General features: G+C 23.9%; 1 protein-coding gene and 1 long non-coding RNA gene across 2 annotated transcripts; one reads left to right on the top strand and one right to left on the bottom strand.

Moving 5' to 3' along the window:
* Positions 1–5,596: 5,596 nt before the first annotated feature.
* On the bottom strand, positions 5,597–9,486 carry LOC114120787 (uncharacterized). Its single transcript, XR_003592152.2, has 3 exons — positions 9,328–9,486; positions 8,504–8,774; positions 5,597–5,929 (listed from the first exon to the last, which is right to left on the bottom strand). It is a non-coding gene; the product is annotated as an uncharacterized LOC114120787 (long non-coding RNA).
* A 4,184-nt stretch (positions 9,487–13,670) lies between these two features.
* Positions 13,671–16,561, top strand: LOC114120845 (keratin-associated protein 6-2-like). The gene is made up of 3 exons (XM_027982895.2): positions 13,671–13,851; positions 15,972–16,179; positions 16,245–16,561. Exons 1-3 carry the CDS (start codon positions 13,828–13,830, stop codon positions 16,406–16,408), a joined length of 396 nt encoding a protein of 131 aa, XP_027838696.1. The 5' UTR covers positions 13,671–13,827; the 3' UTR covers positions 16,409–16,561.
* The last annotated feature ends 5,048 nt before the right edge of the window (positions 16,562–21,609 follow it).

Here is a 21,609-nt window from a genome sequence, read left to right as displayed (position 1 = left end):
ACCCTCATAACAATTTTTTCCTATAACGATCGAGTTATCTCTCTAGTTATTTGAAGGAAAACTTTGTGTTGAATTTTTTTAACCTTTGATTAAATATTAAAAATTTTATGAGTTTTAATTACACAATTACTTTTGAATTTTTGTGAATTTGACATATTTTGTAAAAATTTGAATTTTAAACGCTTATAAAAAAAAATTTGTTTAACAATTTTTGATTTTTGAAATTATAAAATTACAATTAGAACAACTTATAAGAAATATTGTATTATATTTTCAAGTTTTTCTGAGCATTTAACATTTTTTTTATTGACATTTAAAAAAAAAAAAATTAGAAAAATCAAAAATTTCAGTTGTCTATAATTAACTCAAAAACTGCCAGAATATATTGAAAATTTCACCATGTATAGATAACGCTAAAATAAACATTTTTTGAACATTTCAAGTATTTACAATGATTTGGTTTTAGTTTACAACAATATTGAAAAATCAATTTAGTCGAAAACCGGTTTTGCTTAAAACTGTTAGAAACTTCTTATTTTTGATCTCTATAATGCACCAAGGGTATTTAATTTACCACTCAAAACCACCCCTAAAGTTTTAAATTGAGCATCTTTCCAACAAGTTATGGTGGACAAAGACATATACAAAAAAAAAACGTAGATAGAATCAATACGACGTTATCTCTCTGTTCAGAATCTAAAATAATATTAATATTATTATATTATAATATGTTTTATTAGGTTATATTAAAAGTTTTGCGTAGAAATATGCATATTAAAATTATATTCTTTTAAGTGAACCTTTATGTTTCAGTATTCATTTTTATAAATTACTCAAGTTTCTTTTTTTAATATTTAATAGGTAACACAATAAATAAATAAAATATTATAACACGGCGCTCTGGATAGGCATTTCAGCTACACCATTGTCCAATTTTAGGTATTTCATTGGCATAAACTCACTCCAGAAAAAACTGTATAATACACACTAACTAACAAATAGTTGTCTGTATAGTATAATATGTATTTTAAATTTCAAAATAATAAAAGACTTATGAATACTATAGTATGTATAGTTCAAAGTTAACTTTTAATTGGCAGTGTTACTAGTAAGACCTAACTGAGTCAGCTATTTAACTAAAAATAAAATTTGTTCATTATACATTATTATTAATTGTATATTAATTTGAATCACAAAACCTCGTATAGTATTCACTTTGAAATATTATGGCATCAAAAATTGATTAAACAAAATAATTATTGTTTTGTACAACAACCAGGAAGTATTAATTTAAATGTCAAGCAGTACCTAATACTGCAATATACTAAAAAAATCAATTGAATGAAAATTTGTCAATTAAAATATGTCATTTTGGATAAAAAGTACTTTAAATATAGTCTTTGTCAATCTCATTAACAATATGGATATAATTTTATTTTACAATAGATAATTGATTTTTGAAATATATTAGAAAAGTATATATTTTTATTATTTTATTTAAGGGTTTCTTGATAGATTTTTATATTTTCAGTACTTATAATTATAATTAAATTATTATTATTTATTAAAAGTGAATATTATTATATTATATAATTTTGCATTAAAAATAATTTTTGTTATAAATACAATACAAATATAAATTTATAGATAAATATGATATATTTTTGAAATTATTATTTAATGCTTATTATTACAATAATCGAAATTACATTTTAAATAATTTAGCTTAAGTTTAGTAATTACAGTACAATTTTGAGGTTTCTGAAAACATCTACTACTGCTCATTTTCTACCGGTCAACATACGGCTTTTCACTTACATCTCGTCTAAGAGCTGATTAGTCTACTGCTTGGTATTGTAAGTGATAAGATGACATAGGGGACTTAAAATAATTTTAAAGAGATCTGATTTTTGGTAGATGAATTCCAATGATCGACAGACGCTACATCAGTTCGTAGCAGTAAGAATATATTGTTATAACATTGTTTAGACTGTTTAGAGGAGTAACAATTAACTGACAAGACGGCTATTCTCAATATCACCAATGCAGTTATGCATTTTGTCTGTTTGTTAAGAGTTGTTGTGCTATAAAACTGTCTAAACAGCCGTTCAAATTGTCTCAGTCCTTCGACATGCATTCTTTTTTATGCTAGGTACGTTGGACTTATTCGGAAAACCATATTGTGGCTATAATTTTTTCATTCAAGATTCTTTCAAAGTTGAAAATAGAAGAATTTTTTTTCTATTAATTAAACAACAAAGAAAATCTACTCATGATTTTTAAATCAATACATTCATACATAGCAACTATGAACTGGCTACCGATGTAGGATCTAAATTTTGAAGTAGATTATCAAGTAAACACAAATTGAAGTCCAAAAAATAATTAAAATGTTGATTGAAAAATTCTACAAAACATTATAAGGGATTTTTAATTTATTTAAATGATAATTTTAAGTCCAAAAAATATAATTCAATATAAACTTGTCCAATTCCAAATAATTATTTTATTGAAAAATATTCCAATTTCAAAAATAAAATTTCTAATTTTGACTGGATTTAAGGTACTTGAGCTTATTCTGAATGACGATGGTCTTTTTCGCGATAATATTACAATTTTTTTTATTGAAACAGATTTTCGTTAATTACTTTAACAATCTTGTGAATATAAATCAGTTCATCAATTGGAGTTAATACCGAACGGATATTTAATTTTATTACCACTACTGCGGATTAATTATTATTATACTTATTTTGATGCTTAAAGTCTTGTGGTAATTAAAAATTATATGGATGGCTAACATTTAATAGATTTTGTTATGTCACCCGGTAAGAACTACACCAGGCGCAACAAATTGAAAGATTTGACAGAGCGAAAGGTGTCTAAAGATTCACGTAATTTATCTACTTTGAAAATTAGTAAGAATTTAAAAAAATATATTTAAATATTATTTCTGTAAAGAGTTATAGCTCGCGCCTCAAAGATGACGTGAGATCTAATTATTATTATATAATACACTGCTGTAAGACGCGTTGTTTTGTCATATAATAATACACCAGGAAGAAAATATTAATAATAAATAAATATAAAAAAAATACTCGTCGATTATTATAACGGGATAAATAATTAAACAAGTGAATTGTATATTATTAATATTTCACATCATATGGCATACAAAAATTTAGTTATTATAATAATATTATAGTACAACAATATAATATTGGAAAATAAAGTATACACTCACCTACTATAAAAAAATAAAATTATCGCGTATTATGAAAAATTCACGCCATATAGGCAATATTACAAATAATAAAAAAAATAATAATAATATAAATCACAGTAAAAAAAGATTATTTGATAACAGATATTAATATAATACGAATCGCGTATCAACGACCGTCTCTAGAATAGATGAATTACTTGATAGTTTTAATGAAGTGTCTGTGTAAACATTCATTCCAGTATAGTTATAAAGTTCGACAACATTTTTCCAATACTAAAAACTCTACTTCCGCATTCGTTATATTTTTGTATTATAAGAAATATACAATACGAATTTCCGTATAACATGCCTATGCATTTGTTTAGTGTATAATAATATGTAAACTAATGCCAATTTTATAGGCGAGCCCTAAAATTGTTTATGGCCTTGAACTAGTATATTATATTGCTCACATCCAACAGTCTTTTTTTGAGGCGTTTGATAATCTTTTTCCTAAACTATCTATAATACATAATATGTAAGTAAAATAGTAATAATATACATTATACTGGTCACTAGTGTGTTCATATTTTTATAATGACTGCTCGAGTATCGATATTGTATATCCGAAACGCCGTATTACATTTATATTTTTTTTAATGTGTCTTCGTTTGTCATTTTATCGTATAACCATAATAATATTAGGTGCTACCACAATTTTATATTTTATATAATCATATATATTCTTAAAGGCTATTAATATTACAAGTACGAATAATGAATATGTAAATTATACTTAATTATCATGGAGAATTAGTAGTCATTTTTGTATTTTATACTTTATCTACAGCTATCAATTTATCGAATAAAACAAAACATGATTGAAAGGAACTTCTTTGTATTATATGACTTGGAACTTAACCAAATTAAATTGATAATTTTCTACAACGGTTACTAGATAGAATATCTAATAAATATTTGTATATAATTTCTTTTATTATATTATATTATTACAATAATATTTTATATAATATGTAATTAATAATTATGGTATACATTATTTAAATAATTTATTCGTATGACATAGCAGATAAATAATATATTAAACAAAGAAATTTATATTTTTGTCCGTGTCTAAGTATCATTTGCTCATTTGGATTTATATAAGCCACTCACATAATATTATACATATAAAGAAAAATTCGAAACAATTTAAACATAATTCAATTAAATTAAATATATTTCTACATAAGAATAGGATAATTTTATTATACGTGGAATAGATTAAATATCACTAAACCCCAATGGAAAACAAAAAAAGAACTGAAACGCCCATACAAGTTAATATATATAATTTTTATTAATTTTATTAATTGTTATTCATAGTTTAAATTTTAATTAGTATTATCATATTAAGTATAATTGGGCTCAGCTCGAATTGTTGATAATAAATAAATATATACATTATTATCAGTTAATATGTGCTCCGTGCTTTTATGCTTTTTTCTTTAGTAATAGTTAACCGTTTTTTATATTTTAAACTTCTACGTACAAACAAAAGAGCGCATGAGATCCATTGTCGATTTTGAGTAGGATCGCTAGTACTTCCTCCCTTTAAGGGTCATCGTTTTTACTCTACATCTGTACGGACATAATAAGGTAACACACTTTATCTTAATTCGTATCTACACTTACGAGTTGAACACTAGAGTTATAAACAGCAATCGCGCACTTTTAGTACAAATAATATGGCACATGTCAAGGTCGATCGGGCCCGTGCAGATTATTTTGCCTACCCTATTTAATAGTTAATTATTACTGGACGATATCTATTTCACATCATTCATACTGTATATGTAAGTGTTCAGTTGTCTAATATCTTTATAGAACACGTGTAGTCATAAAATATAATATTATTATAATTAATAATTGTAGTTTATACTAAAAGTGTCACAAACAACATAGTATTATTTATGATTTAATAACCACACAATATAAAATAATGATTATCTTGTCGTTAATAATTTTTATTGTATCTGAAATGAAAAACTAATTTAGCTATTCTAATAGCCATATAATTATTGATGTATTGATACCAACGAATAACAATTATGTTATATTTATTATATCATTAAAATAATTACGATAGTTGGAAAACATAATCTTACATTTTATTGTCAGTTATAATTTTAAATCACAGTAAATGGCAATATGGGACAAAAAATTGGTACAATATACAGTAGAAATAACCAGAGTCCATTTGAAGTAAAAATTTAAACATACTATACATACTTTGAAAATATCTGCATAATATTATAATTATATTAATATTAATATTGCTAGTTAAATAATCATTTTTTAATCTCAAAGATGAATTAATACAATAATAAATACTCCAATGTAGTATATTATATTTTTAATCATAAAAAACAAAAATACATAAAACTATGTTCTGGATTTTAGGTGACTTGCTTAAAATAAGGAGTAATAATATTAAAATTATTTAAACAAAAATTCTTTTATAGTAAGCTGAATATTTTTTTAGTTTTTACAGTTATTATAAAAAAATATTTACAGTTTATCTTAAGGTAAAGGATATTATTTTTCATCGAACAAAGAGATTCCGATAGCTCACAGTTTTATTATGTTCCATGATAATACTGTAATATTTGACTTGAGTGAGTTTCTAGAGTTGATATTCATATTACACTATTGTATTAAAGCCTGAAAAAAATTTAAATTCCGACGAATCACTTAAACATAGTATTGTAATTTGTATATTTTTTTTAAACATATATTTTTAAGTTTCTCACAGATGATGTTTCATACATTCTATGGTTATATAACTATTGATTTAAATAAAGAGGATATTAATAAAATTAGTTAACTAAATATTCATAGTTTTTACGGAATCGAATCTTGCATAAATAATACATATAATATTCAAATTATGTGCAGATCATCAACTTGCGTTAAACACATATTTCTAAAATATAATAAGTCGATTGATAATATAATAATATGATGTATATTATATAAAAGTAATATAATATTGACCATTATAGTAAAATTATGTCTTTAAATACAATTATTGTTACTATAAAATTATTATCAATCATAATGTAGAAAAGAAAATAATTGAGTATATTCTATTTGATAAAGTTCTTGAACAAGAACATTAAGTTTAATTGTTGATATTCTTGACGCATTAGCAACTAAAATGTTTTCATCAAAAATAAATGAATGTATGAAAATATGTAAAAATGACAAAGTATTTGTTTTTTTTTTTTTTAATTAAAAACTGGATTACTTCGATTATAGTTATCTTAAAAAGATATAAATAAATTACTTAACAAATTAAAAGAACAATCATTTAATCGTTTAATTTTAAATTAAATTAATTTTTTTATTAAAATATAAAAATGTGTTATCAACAATAAATGTGCTAGAAATATGTATTTCTCTAAAAGATTAATAAATGTAAGGTTGATACTTGATACTTAAAAAATATTAAATGTAACAATTTAATAAATATATTTTTTTTAAAGAAAATAATATTGAAAATATTTCATAAGTAGTGGATACCAATCCAAAAATAAACTAGTAACAGTTAGTACTGATAAAACAAATAAATTCAATATTTTTTACTATGGTTTGTGGAAGTATTATGAAAATTATCAAAGTCAAAAGCTCTGTAATTTATTATAAATCCAATATTAAATTTAACTTGAATTCAATTTTTAATAAATATATTTTTACTTAACATAACTAGTTATGAAATTCAAAAAAAAAACATGTTCTAAACAGTAAAGGTTATGTACCCTAGCTTATGTATAGTAAATCATTATATACTAATGAATCGGCTAATCACATCTATTTTAAAATAAGTAAAAAATAACTAAACTCATTAGAAAATACTTTAATTATTTTTATTTTTAAGCAAAAAGAAAAAATATATGTTCGTATTACCATTCAGTATCATTGATAATATAGGTACACATAGTCAGCAATTCTGGAGAAATATATAAAAAAAAAAGTGTTTACATAATTTCTTCGAGAAATATCTTGTTTTTACTTTTTACTGAAAATGAGTTCGGATTAAGACATAATAAAGATAATTAAGCTACCTACATCGATAGCTTACAAAACTCTTTTTAGCTATGTACATAATCAGTTAAATGAAAAAAATGTTGTTCATGGAATTTTCTTTGATGTAAAAAACAAATTTGATTTCATTGACCACAAAATATTATTAATGAAACTAGAAAGATATGATATTTGAAGGATTACAAAATAATTGAATTACAATTTTTCTAGAAAATTAATTAATAAAACAATAAATAATAAAAATACACTAAATTATGGTAACCTGCAAGCAACCATTTTAGTGTCATTATGACTATTCATTACACATATAAATGACTTACTTAGTTAAGATTCTGAATTCTTGATCTTTTGTTTTGCAAACATATATAGTAGAACCTCAACCATCCGAATTTATTGGGACTTACTGTAGTGTGAAAGATCGAAGACTGTAAATTGTTTAAAAAAAAAAAACCATTTTTTTTTTTTTAAATACTTACAATTACATACTATATAGTTAAGATAATATAAGATAATATATGTATGTAATGCGTAAATAATAAATTAAAATAATGATAAGATCAGTTGAACAACGTGAGTGTACGCGTATATCAATTTTTAGATAATCATAAGCCAATATAATATAATCAATGGTAAAACGCAGGTTCGGATAATCGAGGTTCTAATGTACAACAATTTTAGTTTATATTAAAAATTAATTTAATTTATGACATTTTAACTCTCATATCTATGTTTAAATTCAATAAATATGACAAATGTAGTCTGTAGCATAAACTATCATCGAAGAAATATGTATGCGTAAAACTATTTTTGAAAATTCTACTGAGTGTAACGCAAATGTGGCATTTATGGTAGTCATTTTATTACTAATAATATATAAAAACCTCGAAATTTTTTTTATGCTTATTAATTTCAATAGAAACTCAACACGTTAAAAAATATATGAATGATACTTAATTTGTTATAATTTATAATTAAAAATACGATTTATTTATAGCTTAGTTCTTTAATATTTTTGCTAGATGACAACTTAATATTGTCTCTTCCATAAGCCTAGACTATTGAGAACAATAATTAATTATATTTAACTTTTTCGTTTCAACTTATTTGTTTATTTTCTCTTAATACCATAAACTTATAGTAATATTATTATTGTAAATTATTTTATTTTTATTTAATTATTTTTTTGATTACCGTCGACAACAGTAACAGAACACATTTGTCGGTTCTTTAGTAGTAAATTCATATCTGAAAATTTCTGAACAAAATTCGTCTCGAGGTTCCACCTCTGTCCAACATTGGCGTCGTGGACACTTATAACCTTCAGTCGTCACGGAACTCGAATTTGCTAAACTTGCGGACAGTGTCAAAATAAAGACAAAAACCACAAGTTGCGTGTAACGATACATTTTGGCTTTGAGATGTATAATACAAATCGTCAAGTTATGTTTACTGTGGGTTTTGGCTGCAAATAGAAATTAAAACTTGAAAATAAATTTTAAACCTACATATTTGTAATTGTATAGTTAGAGATTTTTAATTTATTTTAGATCACAAATTTTATAACTTTAGTGACAATGCATTGGAGCAATCAGAGTTGCTCGAGACGAAAAATGTTGTTCAAAACCTACATGTATAATAGAGAGTGTGTTGTCAATTGTAGAGTGTAGGTGATGTTAGAGTATTTAATAGAAGAATTATAATTAAAATTTAATCAATATAAACGTAAAAGGTTTACATATATAGACTATAATTTCTATATTATTATGATCAATCAATTAGATACATTTTAATTTTGACTAATATTTTTTATAAAATATAGTAAATTATTTTATACCTTTAAAAAGAAATAGGTATCATGAAAATAGTGTTAAATATTATGTTTCACTTTTCAAAAATTAGTGTTGGATTGATTTTATTATAAATAAATATATTTATTATGTAAAATATATATAATGTATAATATCTTTGAATTATAGGTATTTTAACTAAAATATAATACAAACATTTAATATTACCAAAAGCTTTTGATTGATGTTTGTGGTTGACGTTGTTGCTCGTATAATAAATTCTCGTTTGAACTGTATATTAACTGTATGCTATACTAAGAATAATCCTTTACATAGACTAAGCACATAATGATAAAATCTCTCCACGTACTTAATATTTCGTCTCAAATAGAATAATTATATTTTTTAATTGCAATACATATAATTATTTTTCGTTATCTCAAGCTATCTCAATAGTTAAAATACTAATTTGTAATTACTATAAATACTGCTAATTAATTTTTCTACACTAATCTAGAACCACTATTGATTTTATTAAAATAATACTTAACTAATAAAGTAATATATTATAAATTAATAGTGAATAATTTCTTACAACAATAGATACTGAAGAAAAACTTGTCTTTTCCAAGGTCATCAATATTAAAATATACCATCAATCCTTACCATATTATACAAAACACGACACATTCAATTCCATTCTCAATAATGTATTTTTTTAACATATTAATATAAAATCTCATTCACTTGTTAAGTTCAACTTACTACTAAATGCATTAGAATACTAGATAAAAGAACACTCCGGAAATGCGGTTAGTTATTAACTTATATTGGCACAATATTCTCAAATAAATAAATTAAAGACATATATAAATTGTAATTTAATAGGATAATGATTAGAATTCTGAAGTTGAAAAAGTTGAAATATTTCACTTTTCATAGAATGAATATCTTCGTTTTTATACAAATATACACATATTTTACATAGATGTTAATAAGGCTTGAATTTATATATCAATGTATTATACATATTTTTACTGTGACTGTGATAAGAGATAAATTTATTTCAAATGATTTTTAATAAAGTGAGTTTAATTAATATTACATATTTTTAAATATTTCTTACGAATTCCATTTTTTCTTACATATTAACACAGCTTTTATATGTATATATATTATATATGTGTTGTCAATTGTATAATTTTAAGTTGAACCAATAATTACGTAGTGGGGACATGCTTAAGTGCAGTCAAATATTATTGCAATAACTTTGATAAAATAAATATGATAATACTTCAACAGTGTTTCTGTTATAAAATCGATTTAGCTATTCAGCACAGATAATATAAAAAAATTTAATTTACATTTCTGTCAATTTTGGGTTTTCGGAGGATACAATAAAATAACTAGAATCACGTATAATGGCTTTAATTCAATGTTTATGAGTCATATGTCTAGAAAAAGTAGTAGAGGGCATAAAACATTGAAAGTGGTTATTAAAAATAAAAATTAACAGTGTGTTAAATGATAATCCTGTTTTAAATTAAAAATCTTTATTGTGGAATAATTGAGACATTATTTAATACTGAATTCACTGTTTCAGATATTGCAAAAATTTAATTTGCACCAATTATTTAAGTTAAGGCTGAGCGTTCCTTCAATCGGTATAAATCTGTGTTACGACCAAATTGTAGAGCATTCAACTTAGTCGATTTGAGTATGTATATAGTATCTCCTAACCTATAAAGATCAAGTAAATAAGGTTTATAATAATTTTAATTCAATTATCTTGATTTTTTTATTTAAATTTTTTTGTCATTTATAGAACAAATTTAGTTGATTTTTCAATGATTTTTTTGTTTTTGTAAGTTATTATAACTTTTAATATTTTAATATTTTCATTTTTTTTTTTTTGTTACATCTTGTTAATAATATTTACATATTTTAGTTTTTTTTATTACATAGAAATCTGAGCCATATGCAAAAAACACTGATAATTAATGATTTAATAACTCTGATAATCGTAATTTATAAATTAACTTGTTAATAGTTATAATTGCATCAGTTATGTATTGTGATATTTGAATTCAAACTATTCCATTGTATTCGTAGTTTGTATAAATGCATTTCAATATGAAGTCTTTATAAATAATGATAATATTAACAATTAATAGATGCCATACTGACATAATATTATTATAATATAAAGATAATAATAATAATAATAATAATATGTATTTACTATTTATATAATGTTATTTAGAATTAACATTCAAGTGTTTTAAATTAAATTGTTAAAAATAGTTTATAAAAACTCAAATATCAAATTGGATATTCACCCGTTTAATAACTATTATTTCTGGAATAAGTTTTATTGTTATTCGAAAATATTTAATAGCAATAGATACTTGAAATGTTCACTTAAAGTTTAAATTATCATTTTTGAAGTATTTTGACACAATTTGATCTATTTATTTTTTATGCAAATAAGAAATTTTTCTAAAAATTAAAAATAAAACTGTATTGCTAGATCAAAACTATTAAAAACTGATTTGAAAATCTCACATCAATCAAATTCTTACATCGGTATAAATATAATAAAAATACACGAACAGCATTTTTTTATATTTAAATTTAAATTTAAAATGTTTACAATATCGTTAAAAATACAAAAATGTATTAATTACAACTATTTTGTATTAAAGTCTTCTTTTAAAAAACCATGAACATTATACAATATTATAATCATTACAGTTTATTATAATATTGTTGGTATTTACTATTTATATAGTTACAGTTCTATTACATTTTTATATTAATACTTCTACCTGGAATATTAATATAAATAAAATATATAAATATATATAAATAATAATAATATATAAATCTTTATTATTATAAAATATATAGATTTCACTAACTTCTTAATCTAAAATATCATTATAATACAAAAAACTTCTTTAATGTGGTAAGAACCACAATGATCAAAATAAAATATTATTTCGAGTTCAATAAATTTTATATATGAAACAAAATAATGTTGCAAATCTTATGAAAAATATACGTTGGCTATGATTTATGTGATAATAGTTTACAATAATAAAGAAGAGTGAAGAAAAACAATCCAAAAGATTATATGATACCATATATAAACAGAATACTAATAGACTCACAATACTAATGGATAAATTACAGCCAACCCATTAGCATGTTTATCATGTTCAGCAAATAAAACATACTGAACATTACTCATGTGATGTTTTAAGGTCATATAGGCAATAAAATTTTAGTCATTATTTATCGAAATTTAACTATATGGGTTTATCAGTGACAATATTATGTAATATCTATGTACATTTAGAAAATCACCGCTTTCTTATAAAAATTATTTTAAATTTGCTATTTTAGCATCCTGATTAGACTTTAATTGATAAGAAGATAATTTTAATAAAATAATGTAATAATATTATTGAAGATAAAAAAAAGTTAAAATAATATAACCCACGAAATAATAGTTTTTAATGGTGATGAGAAAAAATAAACACACATATCTTTAAAACAAATAATACTTGTATAATAAATGCGTAATGCATCATAGTGTTTGTTTTCTTCAATAATAAATTGTTTTTCTGAATATTATTTTTTAAATATTTTATTTTTGAAAATAATAACTTTAATAATATAAGATATTCAATATTTAAATTTATAATACTTTTTTCTTAATCTATGCAATAAACATAAAAACTCAAATAATTACTGTTTTTTGTATTTCTTATATATTTCATTATTTCAGTTAGGTGCCAAATTTAAAAAAAAAATAATAAAAAGATACTTTCAGTAAATATTTTAAATGATGAATCACTTATATTTCCATTAAATATTCAAATATTATTATAGTTAAGCAATGAGTGGTATGACATACTCAAAATACTGTATAATTGCATACTACCATTTCACGATCATTATAAAAATCTTCCAACAATATTGTGTTGGTATTTCCAAAAAACGTAATAAAAAAAAACCCAAAAACATAAGATGTCAGAATATTTATTACCTCGTAGCATAGTTGAGTTCATGAGTTACTATTATATGTAGTATGTATATTAGTATATGTATACTATAAACATAAATAGTAAAATACAAATATATTTACTATTTTTATTTTAATGATGATTAAGGTAGGTATAATATTATACTATGCATATTTTGTACGAGTCAATAGTGAATATAAAACGTTGTTTTTGTGCAAATTATACTTGGCGAAAATCCGAACACAGTATTATAATGATATTATACACATACACACATTACTATATTAACATATATTATTATGTACCATATCATTTGTGTAAATCTTTAAATTCATTCTTCGGAACGCTGCTCATTCCTCAGTGGTATACTGGTATGTGTATGGGGTAAGTATAGATGTGTTATTCGTATGCGCAAAAAAATATAGAAACGAGGAAAACTGGTTTCGGGCCGTGATCAAAATTTCAAGGCCGAACCGGTGCCAACGTCCCGAACAAATAGAGTGACGACACAAACCAAAAAATATAAAAACTTGCACTCTGCACAGCAGTCTTAGCACTAAATAAAACGCTGAGTGCTCGATGATACCGATTCAGACGTTTCTGTAAATCCTTCAGCTGAAGAACTAAGAATTAGCAGTCCGCTGTGGTCAGTAATAACATTAGTTATTATAACTTACCGAAGACAAAAAAAACAAACATGAGTGTTAGCAAACTTGTCTTGGTAAGTATTTTTATAAATTATTATTTTCAAGTACATCCCCATTTACAAAACTACCAAATCAAACCCTCATGTTTTCTTAAAATTACTATCATCACACATTCACACTCGTTGTAGACTTCTATTTTGTAAATTTTCGTAATTTCATCATCGAACAAACTATATCGAGTTTTCTATTAGTTATATTTAATTCAGACTTTAAATATCGTATATAATATTTAGTTACAATAAATAAATAAACAATATCCCTTATTTTAAAAACAAATACAGCCATTGGATGATCTGAATAGCCAAATATTATATATATATATAAGATATTATATTTATTACTAATACATTATTAAGATTTAATCAAACAACTAATATTGCTTGATTTGGACTTAATTAAGATAAAATCCTCTTCTTATGTTTTATTATAATATATTCATTCCATGTAGAATGTATGGTTTCAAAATTCAGATTCTATATATAATCAATAATCATAATATTGATTATTTTTAATATTAAATATTCTTTTAAATAGTATTTACAAACATTTATTCTACCACATCTTTATCTTAAATTAATCATATTTTAATACATTTTATAAAAATATATGATTAAATCAAAATATTGTTTTCAAAGTAAATTATGAAAATAAAACAGATAATAAAAAAAATATAAGGAATCAGTATAATAGTTTTTAGTTTTTATTTATTTAATTACCGCCATAATATTATTCATAGTAGAATCCTTTAAACCAGCGATTTCAGTGGCATAACTGAGGGACTGCAGACCCTGCGTTGCGGGGAGGCTTACTATAATTTGGGGCCTTTTGACTTTGATAAAAATAAATTTACGAGTAATTCTAGCGAAAATAAATTGAATAATTGCTTTTTTCAAATTAAATTAGTGTTAATCTATATCTATAATAATCTATTAGGTATACGAAATATGTTCGTAATCGTATAATAAATGTTTAATAATAATCTTACTGTGTGTAAATCATAGGCATGCGCAGGCCTCTTTTCCAGGGTATGCAGAAGGCTGCCACTATGCGAGGTTAGAGGGGAGGGGCAATAGGGAGATATTGAAAAATGGTCTTTGGTATGTGTGAGGCTCTATGATTGTTCAGGGTATGCAGCTGCATACCCTGCATACCTCCTGCGCACGCCTATGGTGTAAATACCTACAACACGATTTAAGATAGGTTTAAACTAAGTATCTTAAATCGTGGCCTACAATAAGTAATAATAATATTAACTTTAAAGCGTTTTTTTACTCTATGTCTCCAGTCTATAAAGTTATGTAGGGTACTGTACGTGACATGTGTAATGTGTGTATAGATAGTTATGCGTATATTATTATATCTTTACCACTGAGTGTATAGAATTTATATAGATATTATATCTATATTTTAATATTTAAAAAAATACTTAATTCAAAAATATATACTTTAAATTTTTTATATAATATTATAATGCATGTTAATTGGCAATTTTGCCCAAAAAAATGCTAGAAGATCTCAGAAATTTAAATAAAACAATTCAGTACAATTTAGTTATTATTATAAATTAAATAATAATTGTGTAATATTAAATAAATATTGTTATTTTTATCATATCATAACAAAATTTTAATTAAAATAAGTAATTTATCTATATGAGATTAATGTCTTTAAACTAATATGCCTACCTAAACAATATTTTAGGGGCCCATTTTTTATTTTTGTAAATTGTTTTGTTACGCCAATGAGCGGTTTCCTAAATTTTACGACCACAGCACTCCTAAAAATATATTGTGTTTCACGGAATCCCAAAGTATTTAATTCCAACTTCACTCCAGTTTTTCTAAAAAAAAAAAAAAAGAAAACCAATAGGTACTCTACAAAATGCTTTAACAATACTGCTATATTCTTTGTTAAAATTAATTTAATAAAACAATTTTTTATCAAAATTTTAAGAATATTTTTTTCAAATATAATATAAAATAATTTTTACAATAATCACATATATCTGGCAGAACCTTTGACATGTTCCACGGAATTCTAAGGTTCCAGTGGAACACTTTTTGGGGAACGCTGCTTTAAATATTTAATCATATGTATGTGAAATCATTATTATTACCTATTTTGTATTTTATAGTGTGTATTTTTGGCAGCTACACTAGCCATCGCAACAGCTACACCTTTAGGATTTATCGGATTTAGCAGTGGTTATGGTAGTGGTTATGGTGGTGGTTATGGAGGTGGATATAATGGTGGATATTACGGAGGCTACGGTGGTCACCGAGGAGGCTATGATAATTACGGAGGCAGCTATGGAGTAGGTGTTGGAATCGGTTTCACTGGAGGTAAGCAATGCTTTAAAAATGACCATAATGAAATTTATACTTAGAAAATTCGTTTTATTTTTCAGGTTACAGTGGCTATGGTCACCAAGGATACGGTGGTTATGGCTACAACGATGGATATGGCTACAACAGTGGATATGGCCATCAAGGTGGATACTATGGGGGCAATCAGGGTTATGGACATGGCTACGGACACGGTTATGGGCATGGATATGGACACCGTTATTAATTATTTCACATAATCATTAAACACAGCATATCTTCCTTCTAAATCAAACAGTTTTATGTTTATTTTTTTTTCGTAAAATGTACAAATAATCTTCTATCTATAATATTTTTACACATATATTTAATAAATTGAAGATCTTTTTTTTTATTATTATTTTACTTTCTTGATTTTTAAACTGATATCAGATTTAGCTGACTAAAAATTCCTGGTTATTCTTCATAATTTGTGTATAAACAAGCTTAAGAAAAAAATATTTTATCAATCGGTTAAAATATAGGTACAGTAAACCTAAATCAGTTTTATTATCATAAATTGCAATAATATTTTTTTAACTAAATAATAACATTCATTAAATACAACAAATTATTGAAGACTAAATCAACGTAATAAATAAACAAAATTAAGAGAAAATAACTTACAAAAACATAAAAAATACTGTATGATGTTTTTATACAAAACAAGTATTTAAAAAAAATTTTATACTTAAATATATATTATGCGCATAAATAATTGTAATTAAAATTTATAAATAAAAAAATAAACATGTTAAAATAATTATTTATCATTGATAAAAAAAATAAATATACGAATTCAGATCATTCTAAAATGTATACGAGTACAAAAACAATAATTCAAATAATTCGATACTGTTTAAATTTTTAAAAATTTATGTTTAACCTATATAAATCAACTATCTTTATTTTTTTTATCGTATCAATGAAGTTATTGATAAGTTATGATAATATATTATCGATTTTCATGTGCTAAGGTGGTGAGGAAATTTATTAAAATTCAAAAATTCAATACACACTTCTTCATAAGTTAATCTTATATTGATTCCACAATTATAAGAATACTTAGGCACAATTTTTTTTAAAAGCATTTGAATTTCAAATATTGACAAAAATTCCAACAAAATCATGAATATTTGGAAATTATTTTGTAGTTTAAATTTATAAATAATTTTTTATAAGTACCTTAAAGTTGAAAATTTAGTACAAAATTTTCCATAAGTTTGCTTACAATAATTTGAATGTCCGAGCGAGCGAGTGGCAACGTTGGCCCCTATTCCATTTGAAAATGTATTTGAAAATTGTATGTTGAAATAACCATATATTATTATTGGATTACTCAAAAACTAATAATTTCCGGGAAACCTAACTTAACCTAACCTAACCTAACTAAAAATTTAAAAACGTTGGAATACATAGGTTTCAAAAAAAAAACCCAACATTTTGAAGGGGTACTAAACTAGATTTGTTCCAAAGTATTATTCAAACAATATATATGGCCTACTCATACCCCTTAAAAGTTAATTTTTACGATCCAGATTTTTACCGTCCACATTTGTCCGGTCCAGGATTTTACTGTTCAGATTTGTCCAGACTAGATTATTACAGATTTTAAAATTTTAAATTCCAATTTTTTACCGTCCAGGTTTTTATAGCCCAGATTTTTACTGTCCAGGTATTGAATTCCAGAGATTAACATTCCAGGTTGTTACAGATCACCTACTAATTGACAATAAACATTATAAAACATTATATTTTTGTAATGTGCAGGTTGTGAATTAATTGTGTGTTCATTGGAGGATCGCATTCGGAGTAAAGTTATTTTTTCATTGTAAATATTCTTATGACTCCGGTGTGAGTTATGTGGGATAAAATCCGAAATATGTTCATTTTTTTTGTGAGTATTATATAGGCTTTACAATTTGTTTTATTATTGTTATTAAATAATTAAGCCAACATATTTTTATTATTATTATTAATGAGATTTTAACAGTGGTTAATTATATTTAAAGAGCCATTTAAAGTCAAATTATCTAAGAGTTGAAAATATAATACAAAATTGTCCATAAGTTTGGCTTACAATAATTATATTTAATAAGTTTTCTTTGGTAATGATATTTTATTTTACATAATACTTAAACTATCATAAATAAGTTCAATACGCATAATACCTGTAGTACTTTACTTATAATAACACAATATTATATTTTTTTTTTGTGTGTTTATGGGTATTTGGACGATAGTCATCTATATACATTTCACTCATCAACGCCCAGACCAAACCACTGAATTTAGAAACTTAAAATTTTGTACAAAGGTTCCTTAAGCAATTTAGGGGCTCACTAAGAAAGAATTTTTCAAAATTCGACCTCTAAGAGGGTATAAGAGGGGAGTTTTGAAAAAGTTGTACAAAAATATACATGAAACTGAACAATTACTGACAAATAAATGCATAAATCCTTGACAGAAATAATAAATATTAAAAGTTGTAATGACTATGGCCACGAACGATAATAATTATCAATGACGAAAACGTGGTTTTATAACACAAATAACAACAAATTAACAAGAATTGCCCAATAATGGATTTAATTAAATTAATTTAATAAATAATTTCTTTGAAATGCAATAAATTCTTGATATTATACAATATGAAAAAAAACAGAAAGTAGTACTTAAATGAATTTGACTGAATGTGTAACGTATTAAACGACGAAAAAAATACAAGTGTTGTATGAAAACAATCTTTTGATTAGAACACACGCAATTACATAACATTAAAACTGAAAAGTACAAAGTTACCAACATGAAAAATGTAATTTTGACATTGAAAAACACTAAAAATTGTACACATTAGAAAAAAACCCAAACACTTAAAAAACATGAATGACAATATAAAAAGACTGTTGATTACGTATGTCACATGCAATCAGTCCGAAATATGACAGAAAAAAATGAGAAAGCGTATATATCTAACTAAATAAATATAAAATTAAAATCTTTGTACAAGGTAAACTCTGGAACTACTTATCATATTTTCATGATTTTTTTTTAACGAAAGAATATATCATGGAAAAGGTTGTATCGCAATTTGCTAGCTCCCACCTAACCGTCCTAACTTAACCTGCAATTGGTTTTTAATAACAATTAGTTGTAATAATTAAGTGGTGAATATGTCAACACATAAGTCAGGTTGGTATATCAACTAGGTATATAAAACTGAACACTATCAGAGGAAGGTAATAGCGTAAATTTAGTGTTTATATTTAATAGATGATTATATTCTCAAACACGTATAAGTGCAGAAAAAGTCCCACAGATTCCGGCATTTATACAAAGCTATTATTTCCCTTGTTTTAAACATATTTAAGCGATTTTATTAATTTTAGTTTGATTTAATTTATTTTTGCATTATAATAACAGATTCACGATTCATTTTATAAATATTTTGTAATCTATAAAATAATTTGCAAATCTTCATAATTTTGACAAAATTTATCAAAATTTGAACTTAAAACACTTGTTAAAATAAAATGTCCTGTTTAATTTTGTATGTATTTTTAATATTTTTAAATTGTTATAATAAAAATATATTAAAATTTTTTAACCTAACCTAACCTAACCTAACCTTTAATAAATAAATTTTTTCATCAATAATAATTTTTAAAAAAACGTACATTATTCATTAAAACCAATTACAGTGAATGACTCAAGTAAACTAAAGCCATATTATTACTGTTATCAAATACAACCAATATCAAAACTGACATTATACCTAAACTGTATAGTTCACTAATTAATAGGCACTCGATCTACAAGTTTAGTATAGGTAAGTAATTCGTTTTTCTGCGTTAGCCAGTATAGATTACGCATTTATACATTAATATATTAAACCTGAAAATAAATGTGGAATTAGAATGCCTAAGTCTATAGGTGTTTGTTGGCTGCACATAATATTCGTAAATTATACACAATTATAATTACTTCCTGAACTGATCAAAATGAAATAATACATCTTCTTTTAAATGAAAAAAATATAATAAATGAATATTATAATATAGTACATTTGTGATTGTTTCAGTTAAAAGGAAATTAATTGTATTTTAAAATCTAGTTTATAATCCGTTTCTCCGTATACTTTTAGTACATTATGAATATATAGTACGTATTTGCATGGTAGTATAGTATATTTGTATATATATACCGATATTAATGTATCATTAATCAAATAAAATATACATGAATATAATATAGGAATTAAACGTGTTTTCGGTTCATATATAGCTAACTACTACGTGGAGCATTATAAATTCACGACTATCTGTAACCTTGAACTTCGTGAGAAAAAAATATAACAATTACCCATGAATTGTTGACTTTGATTTTCATAATGTAGACAATAATGTAGCTTATATTCGTAAATATATTTACACAATAATAATTGGTATTTAAAAAAATATTATCATATGTAATAATTGATAAGCAATAAGCATTCATGGTTATGAATAATATTTATAAACAATTATAATTTATAGCAATATTATATTATTTAAAATATTAGAATAATTCATATTAATGTATAGTGGTGAAAATTATAAGACTCAGTGGTTTGAAAGACAAAAAAGAGAAAAATTAAATATACACGACAATATATAATGCATAATATTATACATAAATATAATATGTTCATTGTAACTCTACACGAAATAAGAACCTATAGAATATACCTACCACCAATAATTGAAATACGCCACTACTAACCATTATTAAAAACGTTTGACATACAATATACATATATTTAATTATGTGAATTATTCAAATTTTAAATTAAACCCAAACCAAAATTTTCAACAAATTTAAAAGTGTAGGTAAATAAAATAACTAATAATAATACGTAATAATTGTTTGATCTTTTTTCAACAGATTTAATTCTTGATTTAATTAAACAATCTATTAATGCGTAATATTATATATTACTTAAAGTTTAAGCCTTTACCAACGCTAAAGTCGCTTGATTGACTCGTCCATGAAAAGATTTTTTCTAGAAATATAGATACCTACCAAATAAGCAAGGAATCATAATTTTTAATTCAGCCACGATAGGAATAAAATGCATAAAAAAAGACAATGAAGGTCATTTTAAGCAACCATTATTAACTATATGTGAGAAAATATTATGGTAAAGCACCAGTTTTGGGTAGTAACGTACGTAACGGAGTATTAAGTATTATTAGTAACTCGTTATACAGTTTCATCTGAATAGTTTTCAAATAACGAAAATATAATGAAAATTACGTTTGATAAGCAATTCATATAACGCGTTACTATTTGGATTTATATGGAATTAAATAAAAAAATAGTAGGAAAAAAATAATATGTTTATAACGCTAATATTGGAATACGTATATT

Source organism: Aphis gossypii, chromosome 1 (genome assembly GCF_020184175.1).
Source record: "Aphis gossypii isolate Hap1 chromosome 1, ASM2018417v2, whole genome shotgun sequence".
NCBI lineage: Eukaryota > Metazoa > Arthropoda > Insecta > Hemiptera > Aphididae > Aphis > Aphis gossypii.
This window is presented reverse-complemented; position numbering and strand designations above follow the sequence as displayed.

Coding starts and splice junctions, on each gene's coding strand:
- LOC114120845 (XM_027982895.2), top strand. CDS start 13,828: ATGAGTGTTAGCAAACTTGTCTTG. Junction 13,852..15,971: donor GTGTTAGCAAACTTGTCTTG/GTAAGTATTTTT, acceptor TGTATTTTATAG/TGTGTATTTTTGGCAGCTAC. Junction 16,180..16,244: donor TGGAATCGGTTTCACTGGAG/GTAAGCAATGCT, acceptor TTTATTTTTCAG/GTTACAGTGGCTATGGTCAC.